This window comes from Arvicanthis niloticus, chromosome 5, assembly GCF_011762505.2.
Source record: "Arvicanthis niloticus isolate mArvNil1 chromosome 5, mArvNil1.pat.X, whole genome shotgun sequence".
Taxonomy (NCBI): Eukaryota; Metazoa; Chordata; class Mammalia; order Rodentia; family Muridae; genus Arvicanthis; species Arvicanthis niloticus.
In genome coordinates, this window is record NC_047662.1 from 52,284,434 (window position 1) to 52,301,393 (window position 16,960).

The following is a 16,960-nucleotide window of genomic DNA, read 5'->3' on the forward strand; positions in this document are numbered from 1 at the left end:
ATGTGACTTCACTTCCTTCTTTAACACTGTCCAAGGTCATTTGCCACACTCACTGGTTAATATGTTATAAATTATTTTAAACACTTAAAACTCTTGGGCCTCTGACTCTGATTCTGTCTTCAGAACTTATATTGACCTGATTTATTGATAATCAGCTTCCTGTCTAAAATCATTTTGTTTTGAGAAGAACCTGAAATCAGTAGCTGAGTGCAGGCTATCCTCCTCGTTTTTCTTATTCCACTGGGTTTTGTGATACTAGACATTGAGGCCTGGTTTTTGGGCACGCGATGCAAGCACTCTTTGACTGAGTTCTAGCTCCCACCATGTATCTTTCTCTTCAACTCATTCATTAAGAATTAAGTGTATGGGCAGTTCCACCCTTGCTGTGTAAAGGTGCTGTGTGCTCTGCTGCACCTGTTATTTCCTGTTTGTCGTCCTCACCCCGCCCACACCCCTGAAACATGTGCATTTGGTTTTGTTTGTTTATGTTGTTCTCTTACATGTTCATACTTTTCTTCATAATACATGACTGAAGCCACACAGTTTATGTAGATAATGTTTGTTGTTGGGACTACCACATGGAAAAATGAAACTTGCCCAGTATCACATCGCTGCCTACCAAGTGACATCACCAGTTTTTCAACTCACCTGTCTAGCTGTGATCTGCACTGTTGACCTTAACTAATATTGTCTCTTAACCATTCGTTTTAATTCTGGGCTAACCTATCAGATTTCTAAGTCAGACTATATTAACATATATCTTTCTGGCTTTTAGTTTCCTGAGCTCTTGTTTGAGGAAGAGACAGAGCAGTGTGCGGATCTGTGCCTCCGGCTTCTCCGACATTGCAGCAGCAGCATCAGTACAATCCGGTCGCATGCTAGTGCCTCCCTTTACCTCCTCATGAGGCAGAACTTTGAGATCGGGAATGTAAGTGTCTGCCATGAAAGTGGTCAGGGTTCATAATGAAATACAGCTCCAATAGACAGGTATTAAGAACTTAGAATGTCTTTATTTCCCATCCTATGACTGTATGCATGAGTGCCTGCATATGTGTGGTGTGTGTTGGGTGATACAGACTCATACTGCTCTATTTCTGTTGGGTGCTAGGTTCTCATAGCCTAATACAAAAGATTGTTAGTTGCATTATAAATTACATCTAGTTTTTTAAAGTCCTTAACACTTGACTGCACATGGGATTTCTTGATAGCATTTTCTGTTGTTCTGGGATTTTTTTTTTTCCCCTGTTTTAGGGAAAAAAAGACAATTCATAGATTAGCACTTATAGATTAGCATCTCTGACTAGAAGTAAGTTATTTAAAACTGGCAGCGATGCTAACTTTGTTCTTTACTATTACCTTCTCAGTCCCTACTACATAGTGTAATATATTTACTCCCTTGAATACTTAAATTTTATTGTTCACACTGTGGGAGCTACTGGCAAATTATAAAGGAATGATTGAGTATTTTACACAAAAGATAGAGTGCAGGCCTACAAAACAGTCAGGTAATTAACCAGGAAGTTATTGCAGTGACTCAGGGTAGATATGGGATGGCTGCTGACAAAAGCAGTGGTTTTAGGAATGAAAACCTGACAGTTTAAAGGCAGCAGGGACTGGAGTAGGTTCATCCTGTGGCGAGAAGGGTGAGTGTGGGCAGACCTGAGAAAGTCAACAGGAAAGGAGGTACATGGCTAACTGATGTCAGGTTATCCATACAGCATCCAGATGGAACTTTTCAGTAAAACAGAATGGTCTTGAGTTCTACAGAGGAATATGATCTGAAGACAAGTATATATGTTAGTTGAAGGAAAGGTATCACTGAAGCTGTTAAGTGCCTGTCAAGTGTGAAGAGATTTTTGACAAAAATAGGGAACATTGGTGTTTTAGTCCTTTTCCTCTTGTTGGATAAAAAACATTACAGAAGCAACTGAAGGGAGAACAGGTTTGTTTGCACTCATGGCTCAAAGTGCAATTTATCATGGCAGGAAATCAAGGCTTCAAGGGCTGGAAGCAGCTGGCTACCACATCCCCAGTCAGGAAATAGACAGGGATAGATGCAGGCCTTTGCTCTGGTCTCTTTCTCTGTTTCTGTAGTTCAAGGTTCTCTGTCCAGGGAATAGACTAACCAAAATAAAAATGTGTGCTCACACACCAGTGCAATCAAGAAAATGATAGCAGACATTCTTAGAAGTTAAGATGAATCAAAACAATCCCTCACAGATACGATTAAAGACTCATCTCCTATGTGATTCTAGAGTTTAGCAAATTAACACTAACCATCACAATATGTGTTTAAAATAAATAACAGGAATAAAGAGATTAAAAAGAAGTAGATTAAATTATTCTTTAATAAGATGATCTGGGAATTTAGCTCAATGTCAGGAGCACTTGCCTTTCTGTACTGAGGCCCTGAGTTCAGTCCCTGGCACTAAAACACACAAAGAATGAGGAAACTTTCTGTTTATATGGAGAACATAAAGCAAGAGCTCCTAAGGAGACAGTGGCCAGTATACTGTGAGTACACATAAGTGTCAAGTAGAAAATGTCAAAAAAAAAAAAAAAAAAAGACATAGTTTTAAGAGTGGCCTCATAATAGAGAATAATGGAATAGCAATGAATTTATACTGTGGGGAAAAAAGAAGATAAACAGTAAACTCTTAAAAACATCACTGTAAAAGAATCTGCTATACGTTCTTATGCATGGTATGTCTTAGTGAACTTTCATCATGGCATGGACCTAGTAAGCTAAGAGTTAAACACTGCACTTCATCTATGGATCTGGAGGTCAGAACATAGCTTAGTGGTAGAGTATATTCTTGGCATACTTGATGCCCTAAGCTGAAGAGTTTTGTGATATCAGCATTTCTGGTTTCTTTATTAAAGATTATAGGTGTGTCCATAGGTCTGTAGATTTATGTCTGAATGTTCATTTCAATTCCATTTCTCAGTGTATCTTTGTATGCTAGTATCATACTGTTTTTATTATGATAGCTTGGTAGTACAATTGGAAGTCAGGGAGGGCGACACCTCCAGCAGTTCTTTTCTCCTTAGGAGTGTTTTAGCTATCCTGGTTTATTGTGCTTCCATATACAGCTGAAAATTGTCCTTTCAATTTCTGTTGAAAAAAATGTGTTGGAATTTTGTTGGTGATGGCTTTTGCTTTGTTGGTTTTTAGTTCATCTGGCTGTGAGTTTATCAATCTTGCTGATTGTCTCAAAGAACCAACTCTTTATTTTGTTGATTCTTTCTTTGCATATGTTTTATTGATTTCAGCCTGACTTTGATTATTTCTTGCCATCTCCTTTGGGGTGTGTTTTCTTCTTTTTCTTCTAGAACTTTCGCTGTTAAGTGACTAAGAGGATATTTTCCAGTTTTTGTTTGTTTGTTTGTTTGTTTGTTTTGTTTTGTTTTGTTTTTTTGTTTTTTTTTTAATGTAGGCACTTAATGCTGTGGACTTGCCTCTGAGAACTGCCTTTCATGTGTCTCATAAGTTTGGATATGTTGTACTTTCATTTTCATTCAATTCTAAAAAGGATTTCATTCTTTCTTGACCCATTGTTCATTCAGTAGTGAGTTGTTCAGTTTCTGGGAACTTGTAAGCTCTCTGATGCTTCCACCGATATTGATATCCAGCTTTAATCTGCAATGGATAGATAAGATGCAGTGTTTTTCAATTTTCTTTTTATGTATTGAGGCTTCCTTTGTGGCCAAGGATGTGGTCAATTTTGGAGGTGCTAAGAAGAAGGTATATTCTTTTGCGTTTAGATGAAATGATCTATAAATACTAGTGGATCTTTTTGGTTTATGATATCAGCTCCAGCCTTTCTGTGTTTAGTTTTTATCTGGATGACCAATGTTTTAGTCACCCCCTGTCAATGTGTGAGCATCAATATGTGATTTTTGCTGTAGCTGTATTCTTCTATCAATTTGGGTGCCCTTGTATTTGGTGCATAATTATTTAGAATTGCAATATTTTCTTGATGCATTTTTCATTTAATGAATATGTAGTATCATTCCCCATCTGTTCTGATTAATTTTGGTCTAAAGACTATTTTGTCACATATTAAAATGGCTACCCTTGTTTGTTTCCTGGGTTCGTTTGCTTGAAATATCTGCTCCTATCTCTGAGATGATGTTTATCCTTGGATATTAAGATGTATTTCTTGAGGCTGGAGAAATGGCTTAAAATTAAGAGCACTGGCTGTTCTTCCAGAGTTACTGAGTTTAATTCCCAGCATCCACATGATGACTCATAGCCACTTACAGCTGTAGTCCCGTGGGATCTGAGGCCCTCTTCTGGTGTGCAGACAAAATACCCACATACATAAACAAATAAATCCTTAATTTAAAAAATGGTTTTGTTTCTTAGATGCATCAGAAGGATAGATCCTGTTTCATAATGTGATCTGTTAATCACTGCCTCTTTATTGGGTCATTGAGGCCATTGATGTTGGGAGCTATTAATGTACAGTGTTTATCATTTTGTTGTAGTGGTGTGAGTTTTTCCCCACTATTTTGATTTGCTGTTCTGAGATTATTTATTTCTTGTGTTTTCTTGAGTGTGATTAGCATTTTCATGTTGAAGTTTCAGTGCCTTCTTAGAGTTGAAATGGTAGATAGATATTGCTTAAATTTGGTTTCATTAAGGATTGTCTTTCTTTCTCCATCTATTGTGACTGAAAGTTTTGCTGGGTATAGTAATCTGGGCTGGCTTCTGGTGTCTCTGAGAGTTTGTAGAACATCTGTCCAGGCCCTTCTGCCTTTTAGAAGGCTCCATTGAAAAAACAGGCGTTATTCTAATAGGTCTGCCTATATATGTTACTTGGTCTCTTTCCCTTGCAGCTTTTAATATTCTTTGTTTGTTCTGTACATTTAGTGTTTTTATTATTATGTATTATGGGGAATTTCACTTCTGATCCAGTCTATTTTGTATTCTATATGCTTCTTGTACTTTAATATGTTCTTCCTTCTTTTGGTGAGGGAAATTTTCTTCTATGAATTTGTAGAACATGTTTTCTGTGCCTTTAACATGGGCTTTTTTTTTTTTTTTCCTCTATTCCTATTAGTCTTAGATTTGGTCTTTTCATAGTTTCCAAAATTTTCTGGATGCTTTGTGCCAGGAGGTTTGTTTTGGTTTGATTTGGTTTTTGTTGGTTGGTTTTAACACTTTCTTTGACTGGAGTATCCATTTTTTCTATCTTGTCTTATATTCTGTTGGTATGGCTTGCCTCTGAGTTTCCTATTTGAGTTCCTAAATTTTTCATTTCTAATTTTACCTCAGTTTTGGTTTTAGTAATTCCATTTCTATTTTCATGTTCTGAACTGTTTATTTTATTCCACTGTCTGTGTTTTCATAGATTTTATTAGTAGATTCATATTTTCTTTCAGGTCCTTGATTATATTCATAATAGCTATTTTGAAGTCTTTGTCTTGTGCTTCAGCTGTGTTGGAATACTTGGGGCCTGTTGTGGTAAGGTTCCAGGATTCTAATGAAGACATATTGTCCTGCATCTTCCTGGCTGTTATTGGTTCTGTTTTTATGCTGGCATTTGGGTTTGGGATGATTCTAATTCTGGGTCTTATTATCTGGTCTTTGTTGGATTTTTTTGTTCCTTGGTTTCTGTTGCCCTCTGTGGACCTTAGGAGCATGTAGCACCAGTGGGTTGACTGCTTGGAGGTACTTGTGAACACCTCGTGTATAGATACTGCAGTTCCCAAGTAAACTTGTTTCTGGGCATCTAGACCTACACACAGGAATGTGGAGAGGCTGAAATGGGAAGGGCACTGAGGAGGTACACAGGAGGGAAGAAAGCAGGTCTGCCTCAAAGATTTGGTTCCCTGGAGGATCTAATTTTCTGGCCACTAGTGGGTTTCTAGGGAGAGAGTGTCTCTGGTGTTGGTGGCTGAGACAGAGGGGTAGGTGAGAAGAAAGGCTGTAGGAGAAAATCTGCTTAGTTCCCTGGGAGTAAGGCCAGACAGGAAGGAGAAACCACAGTAGTTGGTCTGCTACAAAGCCAGGGATAAGACTAGAAAATTGGAATTAGTGGATGGGCAGGAAAGTGAAAAATCACTTAGCTGATCTGATCCCCTTGCATGACCAGGGGTTCCTAGGAGTGAGACAAAGGGATAGGGTGTGTGGAAGGAAGGCTGCAGGAGACCCTGCTTAGTTCCTGGAGTCCATAGCGTCCTTTTAAAAATCAGATTGCATTGTGTATACTTTATTACTTAAAAAAATGTTTCAGAATTTTTTCCACCAAACTTTGATTTTGTTTCATTTGCAATATTGGGATCAAACCTAGGACCTCACACAAGCTTAGCAAGCACCTAGCACTGAGCCATGGTCCTAGCCCTTTCTTTTTGCAGGGAAACAAAAACACGTTTTATTGTGACTGTCTTAATTGTTGACAATTTCCCTTTCACAGAACTTTGCCAGAGTGAAAATGCAAGTCACAATGTCACTGTCTTCTTTGGTGGGTACGTCTCAGAATTTTAATGAAGAATTCTTAAGACGCTCTCTAAAAACTATTTTGACATATGCTGAAGAAGATCTAGAATTGAGGGAAACCACATTTCCTGATCAGGTGAGAAATGCTAGTGTGTGTGTGTGTGTGTGTGTGTGTGTGTGTGTGCGCACATGTGTGTGTCCATACATGTGAAGGCCCAGAGGTCAAAGTCAGTTGTCATTCCTCTTTCAGTTTCCCACCCTGTCACTGAACCTGGAGTTCCTAGTTTGGCTGGATGCTGACAGTGAGGCCCAAGGATCCTCCTGTCTTTGCCTCAGTACGTGCTGGAATTCTGTGAAATGCCAGCCACCACACCTGGCCTGTGGATGCTGAGGACAGACTCAGCCATCTCCACAGCCCCCATTCAGTTAATCTGGTTGTGTAATTCTACTCATTTGTAGCAGTAGACATAGGCAGTTCCTGCCTCTTATTCAAATATTAGCTTGCCTTTAGGAAAACTAGCTTCACCGAGCCCACTGTTAACACAGTGAGAGGCAGTTTCCTCCTGTGCTCCTGTGGTCCTCGTTTTTCTGCACCTCCTCCCTGCTTACAGTATAGTCAAGTGAAGAATGCCCTCCCTTGTCACACCCACATACTTGTTGTAATTTGTTTTCAAAGTTCTAGAAGCTTCTCAAAAATAGCTTCCAGACTTAATCAGTTATTGGGAATGAATGACAGGAAGTGTTTATATGATTCTCTACTGCAGGTCCAAGATTTGGTTTTCAATCTCCATATGATCCTTTCTGACACTGTTAAGATGAAGGAACACCAGGAGGATCCAGAAATGCTGATTGACCTCATGTACAGGTAGCCTTCATGGGACTCACCTACTGTTTGCATTATGGGTTTTAAAAGACACTTGGGTAACATTCGATGAGAAGAAACATAAAGCTGGGCGGTGGTGGCTCACACCTTTAATCCCAGCACTTGGGAGGCAGAGGCAGGTGGATTTCTGAGTTTGAGGCCAGCCTGGTCTACAGAGTGAGTTCCAGGACAGCCAGGGCTACACAGAGAAACCCTGTCTTGAAAAACAAAAAAACAAAACAAAAAAAAAAAAATAAAAAAAAAAAAAAAAAAAAAAAAAAAAAAAACCATTTAAATGACTTTCTATAGACGTGTATTTGCATGTGTATCTGCACCATTTGTGTGCCTGGTGTCTGTAGAAGGCAAAGACTGCTTTTCTGAGGCTACTACTTTTGTCAGTGCTTTTAAACTATTCAATTTCGACTGGAGAGATGGCTCAGCAGTTAAGAGTAGTTTCTGCTCTTGCAGAGGACCCAGGTTCAGTTCTCAGAGCCATCTACCACTGCAGCCACTCTCTGGTCTCCATGAGCACCAGCTACATTGGGCAGATAGACATACATGAAGGCAAAACACCCACACACATAAAGTAAGAGTTAAAAAATTAACTTCAGCTTGCTATGTTGTGGGGTTTACAGTACAAGGGATTAAAGGTAAACATATTTAGAATACAGTATGTTTATTGCTTGCCAAAAAGAAAGAATTTTTAAAAAATAAATTTGGTGTCCCAGATCTCAAACTTCTTATAAAAGCCTCAAGCTCACATTTTAAAAGTAAAAAACAATCTTTAAAAAAATAGAATGTTTAATGTAATATGAATTGTCATAATTTCAAATTGTGGTTATGATTGGGGATAGTATTTCTAGGTACAGATTTTGAGAAATTTGTAATTGCCACTATATCTTGTTAGACATAGAAACAGAACTCAGAGTTTTCTTTCTATGTGGTCCTGTCTTTCACAGTTTTGTCCATCATAAGACACAAAAATAAAGCAAAAGACACACAAATAAAAAAACTCTTCAAATAAAGATGTATATTTTCTTATTTTTCTTTATATATTCATAAATGTGTATATTATATAAAATATATATTTTTAAAATTTAAATATGATCATTTTCTTAGCAGCCAAGTAGCATGTCTCTGTACCCCAACCCAAAATGATAGTGTCCATTTCAGGCACCACAGTTACTTCTCTGTCCATACACAATGACATTTTTCAGTCACTTAAACACTTGTCATAAGAGGTTGATGCACTAGCAGGAACTTGTCTGGGTAAATCTGAGGAGCCCTCTGAACTCCCCGTAAGTCTGGGATGCTGGCAGTTACTGAGAAACATTTCTGTTCTGATTAGAATCGCCAAGGGCTACCAGACGTCTCCAGACCTGCGCCTGACCTGGTTGCAGAACATGGCCGGCAAGCACTCTGAGCGAAGCAATCATGCCGAAGCTGCCCAGTGCCTGGTCCACTCGGCAGCCCTTGTTGCTGAGTATCTGAGCATGCTGGAAGACCGGAAGTACCTTCCTGTTGGATGTGTAACATTCCAGGTAGGGATCTGCTGTGTATATGTGTGAGATCAAGGTGTGTCCCTTGTTTTTTACTTTAACCTGGCTATGTGGAATCCTTCGGTGAGTAAAGAAAGCAGGAAGCAAGGCCAGACCTTGACAAGGTGAATCACAGTGCACTCTTAGATTGCACTCTTTGTTTTGCATGCTGTTCTGAGAATGTAATCAGGGCATGTACACCACTGCCGAGATAGATCTCCAACCCTATTAAAGAGAACCTGATTATTAATTGAGGATTGAAATTAGGGCTTTGATCCTAGGTCCTCTGGAAGAACTGCCAGTGTTCTTAACTCCTGAGCCATCTTGATTTTCTTTCCTACAAATGTTTTTAATTGTATGTGTTTGCTATGTGCTTTAGTACAATTGTGAAGATCAGAAGACAGTGTTTTTCTACAACTTGCTGTTGGGGGATGTTTTCTATCAACAGTGTTGTAATTTTATTGTCATCTTAAAATAAAGCGTGTTTTTAGAGAGTTCTGCCTTCCATTGTGTGGCTCTGCATTCACACAATGCAGACTGATTCCAGGGTCCCTCACAGCTGAGCATGGGCTCTGCTCTACCCCAGCTTCTCTTCTTAACCTGAGCTAATAGTGACATCTCGTTGTCACTTACTTCATGTCCATTTTTTATGCTAGGAAAATGACTCATTGCCAATGCCTCTTCAATTTTCTTCCCTAGAATATTTCATCTAATGTATTAGAAGAGTCTGCTGTTTCAGATGATGTGGTATCTCCAGATGAAGAAGGCATTTGCTCTGGAAAGTACTTCACTGAGTCAGGACTCGTGGGTTTACTGGAACAAGCAGCTGCTTCCTTCTCTATGGTAGGTGACTTTGTTCACTCTGTCCCACAGTTTCCTGGTCCATAAATGACACATATGTCAGTGTCCCTGCCTTGTACCCTTGCCTTTCCTTTGAGAGCATTTGCTCCAGGTGTCCTTAAGAGCTGTCCTTCCAGCTCTACCACTGCTGCTCCCACTGTGTGTATCCCTATCTAGTGATCTGTGGTTTTCCTCAGTGTTCTCAGTTACTTGTTTATGAACCAGTGTTAATCTGCAATAGTTATTTTCTTGGTTTACAAAATATTTTCTGAAATCTTTAAATTAAAAAAAAAAAGGAAACAACAAAATAAAACATGTCTGAGCTTTTAAGCTCTGTCTGAATAGATGAACGCATTGTTATGGTGTGTCTCTCAGGCAGATTGAAGATAATCTTTCCCTATATGTGGAGCTGTGCTTGTGCAACGAACCCTCCTCAGGAGGTCTTGGAGGACGGGCTCTTGCCTGTCAGAGTTCATCTTGCATCCCTTACCTGTCTGTTCTGCTTGTATAACTCAAGTCCTTGTTCCCTCCCATCTGTATGTGACGAATTGAAGCTGAAGCCACCAAGGGGATCCAGGACAGGCATTCATAGAAGGAACATAACCTCACCTCTCTAACCTTGAGCTTCTATGATAGACTGAGTCTCTGCCTCCTTTGGTTTTACCCCTTAGTGTTCCAGCACCAGTTTGGGACCGTGAAAGGCTAAGAGCAAAGCTTGAGATGATGTCCAGAGCTGTTCTGCTCCCTAGAGACTCTCCTCTAGGCCTCACTCCTCTGTTCTGCAATATATTGGTTAAGTGCATCGAGTTCACTCTGAGCTCTGGATTTAGCAGCTTTGTTATTTCAGATAGAAGTTATTCAGTCTCTTCATGTCTCACTTGTCTTAACTGTTGAACACATCTAATAATAATTTGTACCTCGAGTTGGCATGAGGAAGGGAAAAGGAGTTCGTATGCAGAGTGCTCACCCTGTAGTCAGTGCTGTGCACGGGCATTATTACCATCTTTATCCTTTAGTCAGTGCTGTGCATGGGCATTATTACCGTCTTTATCCTCGCTGGTCCTCAGAGCCCACATGTTGAAGTATAAGGATTTTCAAGCTCTTAAAAATATTTTTTCAGACTTCAGTCCTTTCAAAAATGTCCTATTTCTAAGGACCACGATCATTCCATTTTTGTCATAGACTAGAGGGTCTTTTTACTGACAGAGTAATTTAGTCATTTTCTGTGTCTGAATGTACATGTAGTTTCAGTAATTCACAGAAGTACATTTAGATTAAAGACTGTTGTGCAGAAATTCTTTTGTTTATACATAGTATGAATATATTAATTCTTTCTAAGTTTTTAATTTAATTAAGATACTTCCTTGAGAATTTTAGTTAGGCTAAATTTATTTCCCCATTAAAGCTACATTATTGCTTAAAAATCCTCCTGTGATCTGGCCTGTAAGATCATGGAAGTCTTATCCTTGGGAAAGCCCACATGCTGATCTGTGACACCCTGGGAAAGCTACTGTCTCTTCCCATTCCAGTGCCAGTGCCGTCTGCTAGGAGAAAGTGCAGCCCCTGTCCAGCATGCCAGACACTGTATGTCCACAAAGATCAAGTTATTAAAGACTTCCCAAGAATTTCTAGTAAGCAGCTTCCTGTGCCTACTTACAATTTTGGAAAGGTAAATGATTTAGGTTTTTCCAGAGGCTACAGATGCTTTGATTGTAAGAGAATAGGGGATCTGTTACCTATATAATAATTGAATTTCTTGCAGTTCTCAGAACTAGTTTTCAAGAGTTTATATGCACATATACATATTTACCTTAGTGAAGTCATTATAGGAAAGACAGGAAGAGGATGTCCAGTTCATATTATACATCAACATAAGTATTCACAAATTGTATAGAGTATAAATACATACATACTTGAGTCCTTTCAGAGGAAATGATACATTATATAAAATTGGCTTTTAGGTTTTAATACACTTAAAATTAGACCTATTGGGAAAGCTTCATTAGTATTATTTGAATAAAAAATGGTGAATTTATGAATTCTAATGATCTTACTTTTTATTGATCTAAAGGAAAGCAGTACCTCACAGATATTATTTTTGTAGGCGGGCATGTATGAAGCAGTCAATGAGGTTTACAAAGTGCTCATTCCTATTCATGAAGCTAATCGGGATGCAAAGAAGCTCTCCACAATCCATGGCAAACTCCAGGAAGCATTTAGCAAAATCGTTCATCAGGTAACTGTTCCCACTTCTGACATTATTAGCTGGGGGAGTGTCTACAGACCTTAACACTGCCTTGTGCTCGTGCCTAACCAAATCCCATGGAATGGCCATTTTACTTGGGTTAAAAGATAGTTCGTAGTTAAAACCAGACTTAATAACAAAAAAAGGAATGAATTTATCTAAAGTGGTCATGACTATTAGAAACTCCCCAAATGACTTTTTTCTTCATCAAATTTTTCAATTATTACTATTTAGCAATGTTTTGGAATTTTATTTCTGCACTACATTGTAGATTATAATTATGGGTTTGATATTTAAATTAACACCTGTTTCTTTCCTGCCAAAAAGTTTTTATGTGTAACTTAACTTTTTTGTTGAATGATATGAAAATGTAATGAAATCCTAGTATTTTTACTGCTGTAGCTGTGTTTCTCCTACACCTGCACTCTCACCCAGTGTTTCTAATATAAAAACAATGACCAAAACAAGTTCTTCTGCAATTTATAGAGTGAGTTTAGTACTTTAATTCACCAAAATGAGAATCAATTAAACTTTGTTGGAAAATGAAATAGACTATTAGTGGTTGGTGCCTTCTGACTAAGTCATTGGCTCCACTGAAATGTTCCTGTTGGGCCCTCCTGCTCCTCTTCCTCCTGCTCCTCTTCCTCTTCCTCCTGCATGATGGTGTTCCCTTCACACGCATGACTTCCTCAAGGCAGTGGAAGAGTGACTCCCCACTCCTGTGTGCAGTTCCACAACAGTTTTACTGTTTACTATTCTGACTGCCATGGCCAAGCTATTATAGGTGAATAGACAGAATCTGAAAGTAAAGTAGGTTGTTCCTGGTAAGCCAGAGCTCTATTGTAATCTTCTAAAATATTGAAGTTGCAAAAGGTTGGTTAGGCTTCATGGTGGTAACAGGTACTTTTTATGATCAATATGCACATGCTCTGAGGAACTTCCTCTGCCTTGAGAGCTCTATGATGCAAATTATTCATATCCAGTCTGCAACATGTAACTACTAGTGGTCTTCCAGAAAGCTCCATCCATTTGATTCAGTTCCTGTCATTTTGCAAAACTGCAATGTGTGTCCTGTTTAACCTGGATATTTCAGTGGAATGTAGCTCCTGGAGGTTAGAGATCTGAGTTAGACACAGAAACAGAATAGGCGGCAGATTCTCTTTCCCTAAAATGTGTACTTAGACTTAAAAAGTACTTTTGGTTTAAAGCTTAGCTTTTCAAAGGCAAAATTTTAGGGATTGAATTTTGAACAAGTGTGTTATAAAATTTCTGTTGGTCTTAGATGATAGAATATGTTCTGTTTAAAATGTTTTGTTATCCTTTGGGGAGAAGAATTTGTGGTACGGTACTGTATAACTGACCTTCCTTTGGCCTCTTTGTTCTTTTGAACAGTTTTTCTTTTATGACTTGCCCTTTTTTTACTTTTTATTACACAGAGTACTGGCTGGGAGGTAGGTAATGCTTTAGTTAGTTAAAGACACTAATAGATGGATTTGACCAGATTTCTTATGCCAATGCTTTGCCCACATGTGCTAGCTGTGGGTATTCTGTTGCTGTCTGCTTATCAACTGAATTCATTAACCAAAGAAATGTTGTTAAAATACTGTAAGTTATTTTAAGAATTGTTTGATGTGGAGGTTCTAGGCAGTGCATGGAAACCCGTTTCACTAATGAGATTCTTTGGTAAATGAGCCACTGTGTTACCACTCTGGTTTGTTTCTATCCTTTGACCAGTTTCTATCATCAACACTTAGACACAGATTTCTTTCTTAACTATGTTTCACTCACTTACAGAGGTCGATTTATGTTATTGCTCAGAGGTATAATAGAAAATATTGTATTTGTCTGCTGCTGTCAGTCAGAGGGCACACTATTTTCTGTGCCTTTGTATAAGAGAAAAGTCATCTGTGTATTCCACTGGCATCCTGTCAGGAAAGATAGGTGCAGACTGTGTTGATAACTAAATGAGGGTGGGAAGTGGCATGCTGGAATTGATAAATGGGGCTTAATTTTATCATGAGTCACTTTGCTCTTAGGTATAGCCCTCACCCCGGGAAAGAAATTAACTTTGGTCACTTAAATTTAGTTGAGGAGCAAGATAGAGAAACTGAGAAGACTTCGCATTTAAAAACTTGACTTCGTATTTTGATAGTGTTTATTTCTGTATGATGAAGACATTTGCTTCCTTTTATGTAGTAGTTAAATTTGGAAATGTTAAATATAAAATAAATCTTATCTGACATTAAATGTTTCATCTTTCTGTAAAGAAGAAAAATTCTCTAAATAATGCCCTGGTAGTGAATACAGTCTTGGGTTAGGTGTGTGGCTTTGCCTCTCAACTTAAATTGGCTGAATATAGTAGGCTTCTCCATTTGATTCCTTACAATCCTTGTATGGAGACCCAGAAAGAAAACCTTAGAGACAGATGTGCCAGTGCTGTCCTCCCATAATGAAATAGCGCCTGCCTCTACTTATCTTTACATGAACCATCACATTTACATCCACCTTCATCCTCCAGATTAAATGCTTATGACCTCATGAATACCTAAAATAGAGTATCTTATTTCTGTGGCTTCATCTAGATATATGCAGTCTTGCCATAGCCATCTCCAAGGGATAAGGCTCCTCATGGATATTCTAACATGAAATAGAGTTAGCTGAAAACTAGACATAAAATTAAGACTATATTAAAACCTCTGAGCAGTTTTTTACTAGTCTGCTTGATGCTAAATCGACCCCTGGATGATGTCCTCTCCACTGGTTTTGACACTAACACCATCCTCCCATCATGTACTGCATGGTAAAGGTCTTGCTTCCCTGTTTGCACCCTTGTCACTGCCTGTGCTGGATCTTCAGCTTCATCCCGTCTGAACTTGGTGCACGTGTGGTTTTTGCTGTATTTGTTAAACTTAAGTGGATGCTTGCATTTAAAAAATGTGTTTGCTACCATTTGCTGCTTAAGTGTTTTTGAGATTCCCCTGATTAAAATGCTTTCTGTTTTCTCTCTCTCGCCCTGGGTGCTGACCTACTCCCCACTTTACTATTGTCTGTTGTGGTAAGTTCCTACCTTGTGAATATTTTCCTGTTTACCTCTGACAGCTTCAGAGATTTCATTTTTTCTGAAAACTGTTTCTTAGCTAATTTCTTAGTATTCTTGTAGACCGCTCATGGACTGAAACCTAGTAAGGACAATTTATGTGTGGTAGAAGCTCCCTAAGTCTGTACTGCTCCTCGGTTTACATTCTGTCCTTGATGCAGTCGAAATTCTGTGACTTGGCGAAGCTTTTTGGAGACAGAGGATGGGGGAGACAGACAGACAGAGAGAGGGGTGGGGGAGAGAGAGAGAACTCTCGACCATATTTAGCAGTTTGCTGAAGTGTTTACATGTCAAGTGACACATGAAACTCAAGAACTTGCCACTGTTGACTACCACATTTTGTCCCTTAATATCTTAATTTTCATTTTTCCCAAAGCCCATTTATTGTTCTATAAATAATATGAAATAAATCATTTCCTATGGCACACTTAAAATATTTTTAAAAGAAAAAATTTGGGCTGGAGAGATGGCTTAGTAGTTAAGAGCACTGACTGCTCTACCAGAGGTCCTGAGTTCAATTCCCAGCAACCACATGGTGGCTCACAACCATTCATAATGGGATCCAATGCCCTCATCTGGTGTGTCTGAGGACAGCTACAGTGCACTCATATACATAATATAAATAAATACAATTTTTAAAAAAAGAAAGAAAAAATTCATTTCTGATGACCATTTCATATTTTGTGTATATCCATTTATTTTTAAAAGATGTATTTGTTCATTTGCCAAATAGTTATTGATCTGCTTAAAGAAATTCATCTCCATAAGCTCATTTTTTTCAAAACAACTCTATTCAAGTATTCATAACATAGTCACATGACATTTCTCTATTTTAAAAAAAATTACCTCCTCTTCCTTTAAAGAGATTACCATTCTCTATTTCATGTATCTTTTGGTATCCAGAACAACTAAAGAATACAGTTAACTTTATAAAGTCTGATGTATCACTATATATATTTATTGGTTATATATATATACCATATTCTTTGACCTAGAAGCATCTAAAATGATTGCCTTAAACTCATTACTAAATTGGATGAACATAAATATGAGTTAATGCTTTGATTTTTGTGTGCTCAGAAACACTGACTACAGTTCTGGCTTCTTTACTAATGTTGAGTTACATATTGTAATTCATTTAAGTAAATAAAATAAATTTATAATTAGAAATAGCTAATTAGCCAGGCGGTGGTGGCGCACGCCTTTAATCCCAGCACTTGGGAGGCAGAGGCAGGTGGATTTCTGAGTTCAAGGCCAGCCTGGTCTACAGAGTGAGTTCCAGGACAGCCAGGGCTACATAGAGAAACCCTGTCTCGAAAAAAGAAAAAAAAAAAAAAAAAGAAAAGAAAAAAGAAATAGCTAATTATAGTGGTGAGGAGGAATTAACCTAAACGAGGAGTGTGTTTTTGTTTCTGTTTTGTTTTGTTTGTTTTGTTTCAAGGATGGAGCATAGGATACTTTCAGGTGACGAGGGAGAATGTGTGATACAAGAGGAGAGAGAGAGAATGGGTAGAAAACACTCATGGGCCTTTAACTCTAGAACAAGACACTAGGTATGCTGGCTACAGGACCATTGAGTGGGAAGAACTGTGTGTCCTCAGAAGTGCTTTGTAGAGTTGCTGTCTCCCTGGTGGCAGACAGGAAACGGTGGATCTAGTAGGACCTTACTATACTGTTTTGTTTTGCCTCCTCTGCTGGCTCTGTGGTTAGCAAACTGTAGATGATATTGGATATGACATTTTGTCTGGGGATGGAGATATATAATGATCAGAATTGAACTTCAGATTAGAAACTGGTTAGGCTGAATCGGAGATGAGTATGGCTTTTAAACTGCCACTTGATTTTTACATTGGATTATACAAGATCTGCAAAATGCAGAAAGTTATGGTAGAAGATGGCAGTGTAATATAGAGGTGATAAAGCAAAGAAGGAG

At 38.4% G+C, this 16,960-nt stretch overlaps 1 protein-coding gene across 6 annotated transcripts in view; it reads left to right on the forward strand.

Moving 5' to 3' along the window:
* Positions 1–16,960, forward strand: part of Dock7 (dedicator of cytokinesis 7) — a 190,758-nt gene that overhangs the window by 155,237 nt on the left and 18,561 nt on the right. For 3 of the 6 annotated variants that reach the window (XM_034502689.2, XM_034502692.2, XM_034502691.2), the window contains 7 exons: positions 776–928; positions 6,423–6,581; positions 7,210–7,310; positions 8,656–8,848; positions 9,545–9,688; positions 11,790–11,921; positions 13,367–13,381. In XM_034502689.2, the coding sequence (XP_034358580.1) occupies positions 776–928; positions 6,423–6,581; positions 7,210–7,310; positions 8,656–8,848; positions 9,545–9,688; positions 11,790–11,921; positions 13,367–13,381 (897 nt within the window). Of the gene's footprint in view, positions 1–775; positions 929–6,422; positions 6,582–7,209; positions 7,311–8,655; positions 8,849–9,544; positions 9,689–11,789; positions 11,922–13,366; positions 13,382–14,990; positions 15,105–16,960 lie in introns of those variants that run through there. The other 3 variants (XM_034502690.2, XM_034502693.2, XM_076934627.1) reach the window with 2 other exon arrangements.